The sequence below is a fragment of the Sus scrofa genome, chromosome 7, assembly GCF_054392235.1.
Source record: "Sus scrofa isolate SSC_HxYL_T2T_F1_AM1 chromosome 7, Sscrofa_HxYL_maternal_Yorkshire_Landrace_v2.0, whole genome shotgun sequence".
NCBI lineage: Eukaryota > Metazoa > Chordata > Mammalia > Artiodactyla > Suidae > Sus > Sus scrofa.
The window spans coordinates 100,618,221-100,637,794 of NC_139389.1; the positions used below are offsets into that span (position 1 = coordinate 100,618,221).

At 36.8% G+C, this 19,574-nt stretch overlaps 1 protein-coding gene across 10 annotated transcripts in view; it reads left to right on the forward strand.

The window, feature by feature from the left end:
- FUT8 (fucosyltransferase 8) overlaps positions 1-19,574 on the forward strand; it is a 288,757-nt gene that overhangs the window by 166,397 nt on the left and 102,786 nt on the right. For all 10 annotated transcript variants that reach the window (XR_014809102.1, XR_014809103.1, XM_005666321.4 and 7 more), the window contains 2 exon segments: positions 8,926-9,041; positions 9,156-9,318. Coding sequence is in view for 8 of the 10 variants with exons in the window: in XM_005666321.4 (XP_005666378.3) it covers positions 8,926-9,041; positions 9,156-9,318 (279 nt within the window). In the remaining 2 variants the exon portion in view is untranslated.

Below are 19,574 nucleotides of genomic sequence, written 5' to 3' on the forward strand. Positions count from 1 at the left end.
TCTGGAATCTGTTTCTTGGTGCTTTATTCAGTTCCATTAATCTGTTTGTGTGAACTTGTATCAAACTGTTTTCATTACTCTAGTGTTATGTTTTGTCATCTGATAGGCAAATCCTTCCTTCTGTTTATTAGGTTGCAAAATCATCTAAATTATTTGAGGATTTGGGTCTTTCATATGAGTTTTAGGATTATCTTGTCATCGATTAAAAAATTCTTTAGTAATTTTTATTAGAATTACATCCATTCAATTTGAGGAATGGTTACTTCTTCAGAGAATGTATGATGACTTTTCTCATACAAATCTTGTTATTTGTTTAGATTTATTCCTTAGTACTTTATCATTTTGTTATTGCTCTTTGTTTTAAATCTAATTTTTTTTAAAGATACATTTTGCAATTTGTGGTTATTATTGTTTTAGGAGCATTAAACTAACATTTATACCTTAATTTTGCATCTAGAAATTTCCTTGAACTCTTAGTGCAATTAGTTTATATATTACCTTGAATTTTCTACATTAAAGATCATATTATCTGTGAATAACAACAGTTGCTATTCTCATATTTCCTGTGTTTGTAAGTCTTACTCTTTCTTACTACATTAGCTAAGACTTCCAGCACAGTGGTGAGTTGAAGCAGTGATGGCAGACATTTCTTGTGTTGTTTTTAACTTTAAAAGGAATACTTCCAATTATTTGACCCATGAAATGTGATTTTTACTTTGATTTGTTAAGGAGTATACTTTCCATTCCTTGTTGTTAAGAATTTTATAATGAGGAGTTCCTGTTGTGGCTTAGTGGTAACAAACCCAACTAGTATCTGTGAGGACATGGATTTGACCCCTGGCCTCGCTCAGTGGGTTAAGGATCCAGAGTTGCTGCAAGCTGTGGTGCAGGTCACAGACATGGCTTAGATCTGGCATTGCTGTGGCTGTGGTGTAGGCCACCAGCTGTAGTTCTGATTTGTCTCCTAGCCTAGGAACCTCCATATACTGTGGTGCAGCACCCCGCCCCCCCCAAAAAAAGAATTTTATAATGCATAAATTTTGACTTTTGTCAAATGATCTTTATTCCTGTTTCTATTGAGATTGCCATTTTATGGTTTCCTTCAATTTGTTATTTCAGTGAATTTACATTAATAGCTTTTCTAATTATAAACCAACTAAGTGTTCTTGGAATAAGGTCTAGTCATGAAGTATTTTTTAAGACATTGTTACATTTATTAATATATCACTTAAGATTTTGAAAATAAGTTTTAAAATGAATTGGCCTTGAATTTTCCTCTTCTTGGCCTTTAAACTACTTTTATGTCAGTCTTATATTAATTTCAGGAATAGAATTTTTGAACTTACTCTCATTTGATATTCTCTAGGAAAAAAATTTAGATAACTGTTTTATAACAATTTGTAAAACATATTTGAAAATGCGTGGTCCTAGAGGTTTTTTTTTTTTTTTTTTTAATTCTATAGATTTTTGACTACTGATTCAATTTCTCTTTCTTCTTGAAGCTATTTTGGTAATTTAATTTCTTCTAGAAATTATTTTTTCCCTATTTTTAAATTAAGTGGCTAAAAATGTTCATAGTATTTTGTGATGAGTTTTAAAACTCTTTATCTGTGCTTAATGATTCTCTTTTCATTCTTAGTATTGCTTATATGTGCCTAGGTTCTTTTTCCTAATTAAGAGCTTTTTTGTTCCGACATTCATGACAAAATTATTGAAAGTATTTAAGGAAGGCAGCCTGTTTTAAATGAATTATTTAATACATTTCTGATGAGAAAAGTTTAATTTTTCTCTGAGAGAGCTGTTTAATCATACTACTTAGGCTACAGATTCACTGTTTTTTTGTTTTTGTTTTTTTTTTCAGATTCACTATAAAGCAGGAATGTACTGGTTTTCATGTTTTTTAACAGATCCGCTAAATTCTCTGAAGAGAGGGGTTTATGTTTGTATTTTAGAGGAACAACTTCATGTTTGAAGTGAAGATTTTTATCAAATATTTTATTCAGGAGAATTTTATCATTTCTTTGAAATGTATATTATATCAGAGAAATTGAACATGTAGATGTTTTTAATAAGGAATGAGGATCATCTTCAGGAAACCCTGTTTTCATATTCCATGATAGTAAATATAAATGGTGAACCAGGCCAGCCACACAGTCTACTCTTCTTGCCTTTCCCTGATGACTGATAATATGTAACGTCTTTTAATGTGCTTATTTGCTGTTTTTAACTTATTATTTGAGGGAATAATCTATTCAAATCTTTGTCCTTTTCTTTTTGGTTAGGTGGTTTTCTGATGATTAGATCCTTTATTTAGTTTAGATACAAATCCTTTAACAGAAAAGGATTTGCACATATTTTCTTCTAGTCTGTGTCATGTCTTTTCATTGTCTTAACACTGTCTCTCTTTAAAAATAATTTTAAACTCTATAAATTCAACAAAGTCTATCAATTTTTTCTTTTATGGATCATGCTTTGGTGTTGTATCTAAAAAAACTTTGCCTAACTGGTGATCATAAAGGCATAGTTCTCATTTTCTTCCAGAAGTTTTGTTGTTGTAAAAGCTATGCTTTCTCCATTAAATTACCTTTGTGACATTGTAAAAATCAGTTTAACATAATGTGTAGTCCTATTCCTGGACTCTATTCTGTTTCGTTGATCTCTTTGTTTATTTTTATGCCAACACCTCACTGTCTTTATTATTATAACTTTATCTTGATATCAGATAGTGTTAGTCTTTCAGTTTTCTTAGTCTTTTTCAGAATTGTTTGGCTGATTTAGGTATTTGCAATTCCATGTGAATTTTAACATTGGCCTGTCAGTTTCTAAGCAAAGTTTCTCAAGCATTGTTTAATAATTTTCACTTTAAAGGTTTTTTTTTTGTTTTGTTTTGTTTTGTTTTGTTTTGTTTTTGGTCTTTTTGTCTTTGTTGTTGTTGTTGTTGTTGCTATTTCTTGGGCCGCTCCCGCAGCATATGGAGGTTCCCAGGCTAGGGGTCGAATCGGAGCTGCAGCCGCCAGCCTACACCAGAGCCACAGCAACGCAGGATCCGAGCCGCGTCTGCAACCTACACCACAGCTCACGGCAACGCTGGATCATTAACCCACTGAGCAAGGGCAGGGACCGAACCCGCAACCTCGGATTCGTTAACCACTACGCCACAACAGGAACTCCCCTTAAAGGTTTTATACTTCCTTTACTGAGTTACATTTAATTTTTTCATGGTTTCAATGCTATTGTAACAGTATGTTTTGAAATATCAATTTTCTGTGGGTGTTTTGCTAGAATATAGACGTACATTGAATTTTATGTTAATTTTGTATTCTGCAGCCTTTTAAGCTCCATCAGATTTTCTCCTTGGATACTTATAAGCTTCATGAATTTACATGTGCAGATCACTTGCTATATGTGGGAATTTATTTTTTAAAATAAGCTTTCTTCCCTTTATTTCTTTTTTTTTCCTTCCAGGAAAGAAAAATTGTAATCATAGTTTGTTTCATTTGCAAAATTTCATAATTTTCTTAGTCTTTCTTCACTTGTTTTTCTCCTGCTTTCTTTTTGCTCCTCTGACTAGACAATTTCAAATGACCTGTCTTCAGATTTACTAATTCTTTTTCCTTCTTGGTCAAGTCTATTGTTGAAGCTTTTAGTTGAATTCTTTAGTCATTGTATTTTTCACATCTAGGATTCCCGTTGTTTTTGTTTTTTTGTTATGGTTTCTATTTCTTTGTTGAATTTACAATTTTGTAACATGCATTGTGTCCCTGATTTTTCTTAGCTGTCTCTATGTTTTCTCATAGCTCACTGAATTTTTTTAAGAGCTTTATTCTGAATTCTTTGTTAGACAGTTAATAGATCTCCGTTTTTTTTAGGTATAGTTATTGTAACTTTATTAGTTTTCCTTTGGTGATGTCATATTTACTTGACTCCTTATGCTCCTTCTATCCTTGTGGGGTATCTACTCGTTTGAGAAAGTGGTCTCCCTTCCAGCCTTTACTGGTTTGCTTCAGCAGGGAAAGACCTTTACCAGTCAGCTCAGCTTAGGGTTCTAGATAGGCAGCTGGTAGCAGCCTTGGACAAGCATTGCTTGTTCTCAGGGTCTCTAGTGGTATGAGGCCAGTGCATATGCTCTAAAGTGTGACTGGGCTTCATATTCAAAGAGAACTGCTGTCTAGGATTTGTATTGAGTCAGGGCTACTTGCTGGGCTCAGCAGTCACCTGATTAGGATGGGTTGAAGACCATGTTCTCTAGCCTGCTATTTGGGCTTGCCACTGGTTGTATTCTGAAATTGGGCAGGGCTGCATATTGGGCCCCTCATTCGCTTCTGGTTGGGTGGGACCTCAGACTGTGCTCCCAAGCTTGATGGTGCCACTGATGAACTACATTCAGTCAAAGCCATGCTCAGGACTTTATGATCAGTTGGGAACTCAGGCCGTGCTCCTTGATCAGACTGGGACCACAGCCTGCACCCCAAAGTTAGGGGGCGGCCTGTAGGCTGGGTTCTACAATTGAGAAGGTTATTGGCTGTGATCCACTGTTGACAGTGTCTCTTGCTGGGCTTCTTGGCCAAGTACGACTGCCACTTCTACCCCACAGTTGGGTGGGGCTCCATGGTCGTGGATGGGGTGGAGTGGGGTTTGCTTTCTGGGCTCATTAGTTGGGTGCAGCCGTAGGCTGTGCTTTGTGATTAGGTGGGGTGGCTGGCTGGGCATTTGACCTGGGTGAATGAGTCTGCAGGCTATGCTCAGCAACTGGATGGGTCGTAGGCTATATACTGTGCTACTGTATGGTGCTATAGGCTGGGCTCCATGTTGTCAGTATCAGAGGCCAGGTTTCAGAGCTGCCCTAGTCGCTATTTGGGCTTCTTCCTTTTTTTGGGGGGGGGTGCACCTGTGGCATATGAAGGTTCCCAAGCTAGGGGTTGAATCAGAGCTACAGCTGCTGGCCTACGCAAAACCAGATCCCCAACCTGCTGAGCAAGGCTAGGGATCAAACCTGCATCCTTATGGATACTAGTAGGATTCGTTTCCACTGCACCACAATGGGAACTCCTGTTTGGTCTTCTTGATTAGTGGTTACGCTCTGCAGTTGGGCAAGGCTGCTGGCTTGGCTCTCTGCCTGAGTAGAGTTGTAGCATAGGCAGGGTCTCTGGTTGGGCAACTAGGTGAGGCTGGAGGCTGTGTTAAACAGATGTGGTGCTGCTGGGTTGGTTCCCTCCTTGAGCAGGGCTGTAGAATGTGATGTGGCTGTCTGAGGTCCCTGGCCAGGTTTCCTGGGCAGGTTGCCTGGAAGCTACGTTTAGCCGTTGAGTGGGGTTACTGACTTTGCTGTCCAGATAGGCTATAAGATGTCCTCTGTGGCTGCCCACAACTGCCTACCATCTTTGGCCAGTCTTCCCTGTTGGGTGGGGTTGGAGGCTATGCTCACCAGTTGGGTGTGGCCAGTGACTTGCTTCCCTATTTGCATGAGGTGTTGGATAGGCTCAGTGACTGTCTAGCATCTCAGTCCAGTCTTCTTGGTTGAGTGGGGTTGGAGGCTATGCTCAGCAGCTGAATAGGGCTGTTGATTTGCTTCCCTATATAGACAGAGCACTAGAATTTGTTCCTCCACCAAGATGGCCTTCTGGCTAGGGACCAGTCGCTGGTTGGGGTCTTTGCTGGGGCCTGACCACTAGCAAGAATTCAGTCTACCAAGATCTGCACCTTCATTACTGTCAGGCCCTTCCCCCTTCTCTACCTCTAGCTGATTCCCCTATTACTCTCATAGTAATCCCAATGAGGTAGTGCTTAAGTGGGCCTCCCAGGAAGCATCTGGAATTCTGGGAAGTATCTTTCCACAGAAGAAAATTCAGGTTCAGGGGACCGCCTTAGTGCAGCACTTGCGCAGGGGAGCAATGTGGTTAAAGTGAAAACACTCCTCTTACTCTTCTAATGCTGTTTTCTCAGTTTTTGTGGGTGAAGGGGATACTTCAGACTCACCCCTTTGTTCTGGGATCTTCCGAAAGCTATCTATCTATGGATAGTTGCTAGTTGCCCTTTCCCTGACGAGGACTGAAGTCAGGAACCACCTATTTTGCCATATTTCTGACATCAGTCTCCTGATTCCAGTTTTATTAAGCCATTCTTTCATACATTTTACTTAGGTTTTCAGTTGTTTCAGGCATAACCATAAATCTCATCTCTGTTACTTCATCTTGACCAGAAGACATTCTGTGTATCTTTTTTTGCCTAATGAGTAAAATAAAACATTCAATTTCCTAAATATTCAGATAAAGAGACTGTTCTTGCAGATTGACTCTTCAGTATGGAATTTGGAAAGAATAGTCCTTACTGTGTACATTTTTTCATTGACTTCTGTATTACTTTTCTTTATCTACAGTTTATCCATAATTGGATTAAATTATTACATATAATAATCTAGTAGAAATCACTAATTCATTTATATTTTATTAGAATTTAGATTGCACCTAGTACTTAAGGGAACTCTGTTGCAAAGATCTTATGCTGTTTTTTTCTTGCCCATTTTTCCCTAATGTTATTATATCGGTGTATGAAGAAATGAGATAAAAAGAACCCATGCATATCTTTCTATTGTCTGAAATTTTGTATCACTGAAGTGTGTTTCAGAAAAGGACATTCTTATCCTATGGTATATTGTTGCCAAAATAAATTTCAAGAGGTAGTAGTTTTATTTTATTTTCAAATTATTTCCTAGAAAACAGCTGTCTAATTGAGAAAGAGATTAAAAGTCAAATTTTAAAAACTGTGTGCCAGTAAGTAAATGCCTCATTTATGAATGTATACATATTTGTGCTCATAAATTGGGTAATTGTACACCTAACTACTCTATTCATTTTATCGTTATTCACTTTGTATGTATACAGGTGAAGTCTTTTTAATTCAAATTCTGTAGCCTGGAACACTCATGACTAGAAGATGGCTATCTTTCCTGCTTCTGTTCAATGTTAATGCATACAGTTTCATGTGAAATTATAGAATAACTTACTCTGGTATAGCTGTAACAAGAGCTTCTTTACTAAACATTGTTCTGAAGTGGTATGGGTAATTAATAGTTAATTTGGCTTCATTTGTTAAATAGAAATGTTAGAAAAGATATTAAAAAATTGTTAGTCTTTGCATTAAGGGACTAAGTTGACATCTAAATTTAAATTCTGACAAGTGTAATTAAAAAATTGTTTCTTTAAAATGATTGTGATGGTAAGGATTGATATTCAGTCATGTCAAGATTACAGCTTATCTCTAAAATGACGGAGCCCAGATGCAATAGTCCTGATAAGATTTATTGACTGGACATTGTGTTAATTACCTTTGGAGATATTTTCTCATTTAAAAAGATTTTTGGAAGAAAAAAAGCAGTCATTATTTCATCTTTACCATATTTTTAAAAGTATATATGTATGTAAATATGTGTGTATGTATTAGTTTCCTATTGCTGCTGTAACACATATCACAATTTGTCTGTTAAAACAATGGAAATATATTCTTTTTCTTTTTCTTTTTCCTTTTTTGGCTTTTTATGGCTGCACCTGTGGCATACCGAGGTTCCCAGGCTATGGGTCGAATTGGAGCTGTAGCCGCTGCCTATGCCACAGCAACAGCAACATGGGATCCCAGCCATGTCTGTGACCTACACCACAGCTCACCGCAATGCTAGATCCCTAACTCACTGAGTGAGGCCAGGGATCGAACCTGCAACCTCATGGTTCCTAGTAGGATTTGCTTCCACTGAGCCACGAAGGGAACTCCAAGAAATATATTTTCTTACAGTTTGGAAGGGCAGAAGTCTGAAATGAATTTAACTGGGCCAAAACCAAGGTGTCAGTGGGGGAAATTGGGAAATTCTAGGGGAGAATCCATTTCCTTTCCTTTTCCAGCTTCTACAGATGCTTTCATTGCATTTATTGCTCAAGACTCCTTCCTCCATCTTCAGAACAGTCATATCACCTTCTCCTCTTTTATAGTATAAATCTCCATCTGTCTTCCCTTATAAGAACAGCTGTGGTTACAACTGTGACCCACCTGGGTAATCCAGGGATATCTCCCCATCTCAAGATCCTTAATTTAACCACACATATAAAGATTGTTTTGCCATATAAGATAGCGTTACAGGTTCCAGGATTAGGATGTGATTATTTTTTATGGCCAAAGCGGAGTACAAAAGACTGCTAGAAATCACAAAAAAACAAAATATGTTAGAAACAAATACAGTTTGGAAAGAAGTTGTCCAGGTTGATAATATAAGCAAGAGATCTGGAGTTCCTCTATTGTGTTCCAGCACTTTATTTTGTTGACTGATATTTTTCATTTCTGACACGAAAAAACAGGACATTAATCTTCAGGATTTTTTTCTAGTAAACCTCAGCTTCTGCTCTTGTCTTTTCTTTCCTATAAAGCCAATGCTTAGTAATCTAAGGTCATGAGTTCACTAACTGGAGCATAGATTTACATAGCCTGACATTATGATTAATTTAGAAATAATTTGCATTTTATATTTGAATATAGACATGTTCAGTTACTTACTATCTTATTCTTTTTAAGCCTTTTCATTATCTTCCCCTTCACCATTGTTACTCAAAACACTAATGAAGAATTGGTCACTTTGCCCACTGATGGTGTTATTCTAAGTAGTATGTTGAGAGTTTTTAGGAGACAGTTCTAAAGGTTCCTTAATTCCTGGAAGATCATATGTCTTAAAACTAGATTTTTTGGTTCAGTGTTTTTTTGGTGTCATTCTCGTGTTTACGTTTTACACTGTGCCTCTCCAGAGAAAGTTTCATTTGGTACTTCTAATATACAATATGGTCTAATGACTTCTGTAGTCACCAATAATTATGTTTTAGCAAAGTAAACATATTTCATTGCATGATTTATAAGCTAAATGTTTACATTTTCTTTCTTAAACTGCAGAATACCAGAAGGCCCCATTGATCAGGGGCCAGCTTCAGGAAGAGTTCGTGCTTTAGAAGAGCAATTTATGAAGGCCAAAGAACAGATTGAAAATTATAAGAAACAAACTAAAAATGGTAGGTGATTATAGTGTTTTTCCTCTTTAATATATTAACATTAGCGCAAATAAGTGAAAATTTCCTTTCATCACAGCGTTGGAAATGCCGATGCCCTCTATTGTTTGACTGCAGGTCCAGGGAAGGATCATGAAATCCTAAGGAGGAGGATTGAAAATGGAGCTAAAGAGCTCTGGTTTTTTCTACAAAGTGAGTTGAAGAAATTAAAGAATTTAGAAGGAAATGAACTCCAAAGACATGCAGATGAATTTCTATCAGATTTGGGACATCATGAAAGGTACTACATTTACATTTCATTTGGGGTTTATTAATCTAAGGATGAAAAACTGGAACCTTTGTTAATTTCCCTACCAAATGGTAAATGATAGCTAGATATTTAGGAGCAGGAGAGTACCCGAGGGCTCAAAGGACAGTGATTCCCAAATGTAATTCATCACCAGAAAATATTATTTTAAATAAATTTCTAGAAATCTTTATACCCTAAGTAAACTCTGAAGGTAGTGGTATCGGCCAACAATACATTAAAATATCTTTCTTTAAATTCTCTTCATGTGCAACCAATATTTGAAGTGGAGGGTTCAGTTTTATAGTACATTCATTGGATCTCATACTCGGGTTGGAAGCTATGTATCTACTTGAGACATTAAAAACTTTAAAATAGCACCTTTTTAGATTCTCTAATTAAAGGTTAATAAGTTTTTTTAATAAAAAGCATTCTGTCAATTGCTATTCCATTTAGTTGCTAGAAGGAAGAACCTAAAATATGTCTAGTTAAATTTGTTTCTCCAGTTTTCACATTTCTGAAAATATGGAGTTTATCTTCCATAGAAAAGAAACATTTTGGTGCTGGTGTGTTCATGCAGAACAAAATGTATCTCAGAATCATTGTAGGTATGTAAAACCTGTCCTTAGGCCTATTATATTTGCAAGTCTGTATTCCTAGTAGGATTCTGATGGCAATTACTGTCTCATTAGTGAATAATAAAAGAAAAATTATTGTATTAACACAACCTACAACTGTGAAGAGGAAAAGAATTAACCCACAACCAAGAGATTCATATATGTTAACATCATCAGCAATATTGTTATGATTTTGAAATAATTCTCTGTTGTTTTAAGTGAAATTACAAATAAAATCGGTTTATTAGAATCATTTTGCATTAGTGACTCTGCAGTAATAACATAGCATAAATTTCAAGGGGCCACATGTTAGGCCACATGTTAGGCCACAGCTTCAGCAGTCCTTTTGAAATTTTTAGCCTAGCTTGCAATCACATATACTTAGACTCTTAGACCAAATATTGACTGATTCTGTCTTTGTTGCTCCTCTACCCTAAAGCTAACTCTAGGCACCAAGGTTCTGTTTATTGGAGCTGTGTGCTTGTACGCTTTGCTTATTTCAGCTTTATAGGAACATACAGAAATGAAGAAGGTTTGAGTTGGGCAAATGCTATGGTACTTAAAGGATAATTTTGGCTATTGACTTCTGATAGAATGTTTAATTTTAAAGTTTGAATGATTTAATCATTTAAGAATTTCATTTTCAGGTCTTTTCCAAATTAATATAATTATATGAAAATTATTTTGTGCCTATATATCTTGTGACTATATGAAAAATAGGTCCAAATGAAAAATATTAGGCCCTGAAAAGTTGATGTAAGTAAATTTTAAATTTTCTGTAAGTTGAATTCTATTTTAAATATAATTCTTATGGGTCAATGAGGAAATCAAGAAGGAAATTAAAAACTATCTTGAAACAAATGATAATGAAGACACAACCTCTCAAAATCTATGGGATGCTGCGAAAGCAGTGCTCAGAGGGAAATTTATAGCAATACAGGCCTTTCTCAAAAAAGAAGAAAGATCCCAAATTGACAACTTAACCCTCCACCTAAATGAATTAGAAAAAGAAGAACAAAGAAGTCCTAAAGTCAGCAGAAGGAAGGAAATTGTAAAGATCAAAGAAGAAATCAATAAAATAGAGACTCAAAAAACAATAGAGAAAATTAATAAAACCAAGAGCTGGTTCTTTGAAAAGGTGAACAAAATTGATAAACCCCTGGCCAGACTCACTAAAAAGAGGAGAGAAAGAACCCAAATCACCAAAATTATAAATGAAAAAGGAGAAATCACAACGGATACAGCAGAAATACAAAAAACCATAAGAGAATACTATGAACAACTATATGGCAATAAGTTTGACAATCTGGAAGAAATGGACAATTTTCTAGAATCTTACAGCCTGCCAAAACTGAATCAAGCAGAAACAGACCAACTGAACAGACCAATCACCAGAAATGAAATTGAAGAGGTCATAAAAGCACTCCCTACAAATAAAAGCCCAGGACCAGATGGCTTCACAGGTGAATTCTATCAAACATATAAAGAGGAATTGGTGCCCATCCTCCTTAAACTCTTTCAAAAGGTTGAAGAAGAAGGAATACTCCCAAAGACATTCTATGAGGCCACCATCACCCTCATTCCAAAACCAGGCAGAGATACCACCAAAAAAGAAAACTATCGCCCAATATCATTGATGAATATAGATGCAAAAATTCTCAACAAAATCTTAGCCAACCGAATCCAACAACATATCAAAAAAATTATACACCATGACCAGGTTGGGTTCATCCCAGGTTCACAAGGATGGTTCAACATACGCAAATCAATCAACATCATACACCACATTAACAAAAAAAAAGTCAAAAATCATATGATCATCTCAATAGATGCAGAAAAAGCATTTGACAAAGTTCAACATCCATTCATGATCAAGACCCTCGCCAAAGTGGGTATAGAGGGAACATTCCTGAATATAATCAAAGCCATTTATGATAAACCCACAGCAAATATAATCCTCAATGGGGAAAAACTGAAAGCCTTCTCACTCAAATCTGGAACAAGACAGGGATGCCCACTCTCACCACTGCTCTTCAACATAGTTTTGGAAGTCTTAGCCACAGCAATTAGACAAACAAAAGAAATCAAAGGCATCCATATAGGAAGAGAAGAGATCAAACTGTCACTGTATGCAGATGACATGATACTATACCTAGAAAACCCTAAGGACTCAACCCCAAAACTCCTTGAACTGATTAATAAATTCAGCAAAGTGGCAGGATATAAGATTAACATTCAGAAGTCAGTTGCATTTCTGTATACCAGCAATGAAGCATTAGAAAAGGAATACAAAAATACGATACCTTTTAAAATTGTACCTCACAAAATCAAATACCTCGGAATACACCTAACCAAAGAGGTAAAGGACCTATATGCCGAGAACTATAAAACCTTAATCAAAGAAATCAAAGAAGATGTAAAAAAATGGAAAGATATTCCATGTTCCTGGATTGGAAAAATCAATATTGTGAAAATGGCCATCCTACCCAAAGCAATCTACAGATTCAATGCAATCCCTATCAAATTACCCATGACATTTTTCACAGAACTAGAACAAACAATCCAAACATTTATATGGAACCACAAAAGACCGAGAATCGCCAAAGCAATCCTGAGAAACAAAAACCAAGCAGGAGGCATCACTCTCCCAGACTTCAAGAAATACCACAAAGCCACAGTCATCAAAACAGTGTGGTACTGGTATCAAAACAGACAGACAGACCAATGGAACAGAATAGAGAATCTGGAAATTAACCCTGACACCTATGGTCAATTAATCTTTGACAAGGGAGGCAAGAACATCAAATGGGAAAAGGAAAGTCTATTCAGCAAGCATTGCTGGGAAACCTGGACAGCTGTATGCAAAGCAATGAAACTAGAACACACCCTCACACCATGCACAAAAATAAACTCCAAATGGCTGAAAGACTTAAATATACGACAGGACACCATCAAACTCCTAGAAGAAAACATAGGCAAAACACTCTCTGACATCAACATCATGAATATTTTCTCAGGTCAGTCTCCCAAAGCAATAGAAATTAGAGCAAAAATAAACCCATGGGACCTCATCAAACTGAAAAGCTTTTGCACAGCAAAGGAAACCCAAAAGAAAACAAAAAGACAACTTACAGAATGGGAGAAAATAGTTTCAAATGATGCAACTGACAAGGGCTTAATCTCTAGAATATACAAGCAACTTATACAACTCAACAGCAAAAAAACCAATCAATCAATGGAAAAATGGGCAAAAGACCTGGGTAGACATTTCTCCAAAGAAGATATACAGATGGCCAACAAACACATGAAAAAATGCTCAACATCGCTGATTATAAGAGAAATGCAAATCAAAACTACCATGAGATACCACCTCACACCAGTCAGAATGGCCATCATTAATAAATCCACAAATAACAAGTGCTGGAGGGGCTGTGGAGAAAAGGGAACCCTCCTGCACTGTTGGTGGGAATGTCAACTGGTACAGCCACTATGGAGAACAGTTTGGAGATACCTTAGAAATCTATACATAGAACTTCCATATGACCCCGCAATCCCACTCTTGGGCATCTATCCGGACAAAGCTCTACTTAAAAGAGACACATGCACCCGCATGTTCATTGCAGCACTATTCACAATAGCCAGGACATGGAAACAATCCAAATGTCCATCGACAGAGGATTGGATTCGGAAGATGTGGTATATATACACGATGGAATACTACTCAGCCATAAAAAAGGATGACATAATGCCATTTGCAGCAACATGGATGGAACTAGAGAATCTCATCCTGAGTGAAATGAGCCAGAAAGACAAAGACAAATACCATATGACATCACTTATAACTGGAATCTAATATCCAGCACAAATGAACATCTCCTCAGAAAAGAAAATCAATCATGGACTTGGAGAAGAGACTTGTGGTTGCCTGATGGGAGGGGGAGGGAGTGGGAGGGATCGGGAGCTTGGGCTTATCAGACACAACTTAGAATAGATTTACAAGGAGATCCCGCTGAATAGCATTGAGAACTATGTCTAGATACTCATGTTGCAACAGAAGAAATGGTGGGGGAAAAACTGTAATTGTAACGTATACATGTAAGGATAACCTGACCCCCTTGCTGTACAGTGGGAAAATAAAATTAAAAAAAAAAAAAAAAAAAAAAAAAAAAATAAATATAATTCTTAACACTACCCTTTTTTTTTTTTTTTAAATGGCCATACCCACAGGCATATGGAAGTTCTTGGGCCAGAGACTGCAACCTATGCTGCAGATGTGGCAACACTGGATTCTTTAACCTACCGCACCAAGCCAGTGATCCAACCTGCACCTCCGCAGAGACCCAAGCCACTGATGTCAGATTCTTAACCCGCTGCACCACAGTGGGAGATCCAACACTACCTTTTAGTGTATGTTGAATAATAATATTTCACTGAAAACCAAAAAGGAAAGATACCCAAAGTACTCAAGTCAATTTCTTTTGCTATCTTAAGAAATTGTAATGAACTTGGGATATAACTTCATAGGGTAGTAATTTATCTCCAGGCTGCCAGATTAGAATGCAGTGATACAAATAATGAGCAAAGCACAACCAAACATAAGAGAAATAGCCTTTAAAATAATGAATGTACAAACAGAGAGGATTTGCATGTATATAGAACATGCTATCTTATTGGTAATTTCCAAGATCTTCTAAGTATAAGTATTAAAATTAAAACAGACTTTTGTTTGTCTCTGGTGATTTTTACGTTACACAAAAGTCCCCATTTTATTTTTATACTTGCCCAAATCATAGTGTACAAGTTGTCTCTGGACTGAAAGTCTGTGTTCTCTGAGAGATCAGTTAGAGGTTGAGTCTGTCAGTTTTCTTGTTCAGATTTTCCTTTGAAATCATTCATCATTTTTGGTTCAGAAAGACATCAATTATAAAAAAATAACTTAAGGGCTTTTGCTTCTTCAGAAGGGGTTTTTTTCTATTTTGGAGTTCCCGTTGTGGCTCAGCAGAAATGAATCCAACTAGCATCCATGGGGATGTGGGTTAAGGACCTGGCATTGCCATGAGCTGTGGTGTAAGTCGCAGATGCAGCTTGGATCCCGCATTGCTATGGCTGTGGTGTAGGCCAGCAGCTATAGCTCCAATTTGACCCTAGCCTGGGAACCTCCATTTGCCGCAGATGCAGCCCTAAAAAGACAAAAAAAAAAAAAAAACAAACACACACACACACTCACACACACAAAACTTTGTTCTGATAGAAAAAACAATCCTCCTTTTTTTTTTTCTTACTAAATCAACTTTAGGAGTTTCTACTGTGGCACAGTGGGTTAAGGAGCCACTGTTGTCTCTGCAATGGCTTGGGTCACTGCTGAGGCACAGGTTTGATCCCCAGCCCAGCACAGGAGGTTAAGGATCCAACTTTGCCTCAGCTGTGTGGCGCAGGTTGCAGCCACATCTCCAATTTGATTCCTGGCCCAGGATCTTCCATATGCCATGGGTGCAGCCAAAAATAAATAAATGAAAAAATAACTTTTATTGTAGTATAATTTATTTAAAATAAAATGTACATATTTTAGACTATAATTCTATGAGTTTTGAAAAACGTTCACAGTTTTGTAACCACCACTATAAGCAAGCTACAGAACATTGCTACCACCCCAAGAAAATTCCTCTGCCCCTTTGAAATCCGTACCTACCCATCCCCAACTCCTGTCCCTTGCAGTCACCTAATATGTCTACTATCTATATAATTTTACCTTTTCCAGAATTCTTTATAAATGCAGTCATATGCTATGTAGCTTGAGTGTGGTTTCTTTCACTTGGCATAATGCATTTGAGAGTCAACCATATTGATTTGTATATTGGTAGTTCATTCCTCTTTTTGCTAAGTAATATTCCATTGTAGGGATGTACCACAGTTTATTCACCAGCTGAAAGATACTTGGGTGTTCCATTTTTTGGCAATTATGTGTAAAGCTACTGTAGTATTAGCATACATGTTTTGATAAAAACATGTTTTCATTTCTTTTGGATTAATATGTAGGAGTGGGTTTGATGGGTCATATGTGGAGTGTGTATGTAATTCTGTAGGACATTCCCAAAGTGTTTTCCAAAGGAGAATATTATTTTGTATTCTCACTAGTGATGTGTGAGAGTTCCAGTTGCACTGTATCCTGTTTGCACTTGGTATTGTCAATTTTTACATTCTCCCCTTACCATTCCTAACAGGAATGTAGTGGTATATCATTACAGTTTCAATTTGCAATTCCTTACTAATGATGTTAAGCACCTTTTAATGTGCTTAATTCCCATCCATATATCATCCCTGATAAAGTGTTCAAATCACATGCTTAGTTCTGGAGAATTATTTGTCTTTTGATTAAACTATAAGCATCCTTCATTTATTCTGGATCAAGTCTTAACTCTATTGCAATTTAGAAAGCTCATTCTGAGAGCTATGTGAAGGAAAGACTGGTGTCAGGAAATTAGAATGAATTTGCAGAAGTCCAAGTAAGTAATAATGAGCTTCTGGACCTAGGTAGCTGGCAGTAAGAATGGAAAGGGATAAAGGAGTGAAAAATAGAAGCTTTAGGACTTGGTTACTGATCCATTGTGGGGAAATGGGGGCCTGAAAGTAAGTAATGGAGGACTTATATTTGGCTAAGAGGATAGCTTTCATAAATGGAAATCATTGTTTGTTGTTTGTAATAATTTCGCTTTTCTCCCTGAAATAGTGTAATCTCCCAAGGACTGGAACCCTAACTTCAGTATCTTCTCTACCCCGCAGTGCTAAGCACTCATTATTCGGTTAGCATTTAGTAAGATAAATTATTTGTTGGGGAGGCAGGTATGGGTATATGCATTCTGTGATTATTTTACACTCTATTTTGTACTTTATAAAAACAAAATCCTGTTCCATTGAAAGATTTATGAATATTACGGGACTAAAGAATTGAGGTAAAAATATTCTCCTGTAATTGAGAATCCCAAAATGTATGAAGGGCAAGTTACAGGAGAAAAGTCATTTACCTCTGAATAAAACTGGAAGCTCCAGTTAATTTTAAGAGTGGGTTCTACACAAGAGAGAGGAGCTGTTAGAAGTCAAGGTGTATGTGAGGGAAGAAGTGGAGGTGAGGATTTAAAGCATTGTCAGGCTCATGCTAATAGGAGGCATGGTGGGACTAGAAGAAAACCTGACATTGAAAGAGTTTTTTACACAGTGCCCTCGACTTCATGTTTGATTAATTCTGGAGGATTTAAGTGATCCCTGTATCTAAAAGTAGTCTTGAGACACAATTATACATGAATCACTACAAATATAGTATTTCTTTTTTTTTAAATTTTTTTATTTTCCCACTGTACAGCAAGGGGGTCAGGTTATCCTTACATGTATACATTACAATTACATTTTTCCCCCACCCTTTGTTCTGTTGCAACATGAGTATCTAGACAAAGTTCTCAATGTTCTTCAGCAGGATCTCCTTGTATATCTATTCTAGGTTATGTCTGATAAGCCCAAGCTCCCGATCCCTCCCACTCCTTCCCCTTCCCATCAGGCAACCACAAGTCTCTTCTCCAAGTCCATGATTTTCTTTTCTGAGGAGATGTTCATTTGTGCTGGATATTAGATTCCAGTTGTAAGTGATATCATATGGTATTTGTCTTTGTCTTTCTGGCTCATTTCACTCAGGATGAGATTCTCTAGTTCCATCCATGTTGCTGCAAATGGCATTATGTCATTCTTTTTTATGGCTGAGTAGTATTCCATTGTGTATATATACCACCTCTTCCGAATCCAATCATCTGTTGATGGACATTTGGGTTGTTTCCACGTCCTGGCTATTGTGAATAGTGCTGCAATGAACATGCGGGTGCATGTGTCTCTTTTAAGTAGAGTTTTGTCTAGATAGATGCCCAAGAGTGGGATTGCAGGGTCATATGGAAGTTCTATGTATAGATTTCTAAGGTATCTCCAAACTGTTCTCCATAGTGGCTGTACCAGTTTACATTCCCACCAACAGTGCAGGAGGGTTCCCTTTTCTCCACAGCCCCTCCAGCACTTGTTATTTGTGGATTTATGAATGATGGCCATTCTGACTGGTGTGAGGTGATATCTCATGGTAGTTTTGATTTGCATTTCTCTTATAATCAGCGATGTTGAGCAAAGAAATGGAAAGATATTCCATGTTCCTGGATTGGGAAAATCAATATTGTAAAAATGGCCATACTACCCAAAGCAATCTACACATCCAATGCAATCCCTATCAAATTACCCATGACATTTTCCACAGAACTAGAACAAACAATCCAAACATTTATATGGAACAACAAAAGACCCAGAATTGCCAAAGCAATCCTCAGAAACAAAAACCAAGCAGGAGGCTTAACTCTCCCAGACTTCAAGAAATACTACAAAGCCACAGTCATCAAAACAGTGTGGTACTGGTATCAAAACAGACAGACAGACCAATGGAACAGAATAGAGAATCCGGAAATAAACCCTGACACCTATGGTCAATTAATCTTTGACAAGGGAGGCAAGAACATCAAATGGGAAAAAGAAAGTCTATTCAGCAAGCATTGCTGGGAAACCTGGACAGCTGCACGCAAAGCAATGAAACTAGAACACACCCTCACACCATGCACAAAAATAAACTCCAAATGGCTGAAAGACTTAAATATATGACAGGACACCATCAAACTCCTAGAAGAAAACATAGGCAAAACACTCTCTGACATCAACATCATGAATATTTTCTCAGGTCAGTCTCCCAAAGCAATAGAAATAAGAGCGAAAATAAACCCATGGGACCTCATCAAACTGAAAAGCTTTTGCACAGCAAAGGAAACCCAAAAGAAACCAAAAAGACAACTTACAGAATGGGAGAGAATAGTGTCAAATGATGCAACTGACAAGGGCTTAATCTCTAGAATATATAGACAACTTATACAACCCAACAGCAAAAAAGCCAATCAATCAATGGAAAAATGGGCAAAAGACCCGAATAGACATTTCTCCAAAGAAGATATACAGATGGCCAACAAACACATGAAAAAATGCTCAAATATAGTATTTCTGATTTGGAGTTTAATTCTGATTCTGAGCAATGGAGTATGGACAATCTTTGAATTGCATGAAAAAAATAATGTTGCTTACCGGATTTTTCTTATCATTTGTTTACTTTTTATGGTCTGTGTGCACAGTGGGTTTTTTTTTTAATGCATCTAACAATATGTTAAGGGGGAAAAAAACAATTTTGCCTCATCATAAGCTTATTATGGTTGTTAGAGCCAGAGAACTAGTTTAAATTTTACATCTTATTCCATGGTGCTACTTTTCCTCAAAAGGAGAGGTGAAAGAGTAGAATGAATATAGAACATTGTTTTGTTTTGATGACTGTGAGCTCCTGGGATCAGTCTGTCTACTTGCTTTTAAAGCAACATTGGAACAGTTTAATATTGGAAAGGGGAAAAAAAAAATGTGTCCTTACTTGTTTTTACCCATTTTCATATTCAGCTTTTATTGCCTCTTAGGCCTTATAGCATAATGTGATAAGTAAAATTACACATTTTGCATTTTCATTCTTAAAAATGTATTACACCACACTGAAAGTATCTAAGTCAGAATTCCTTTTATATA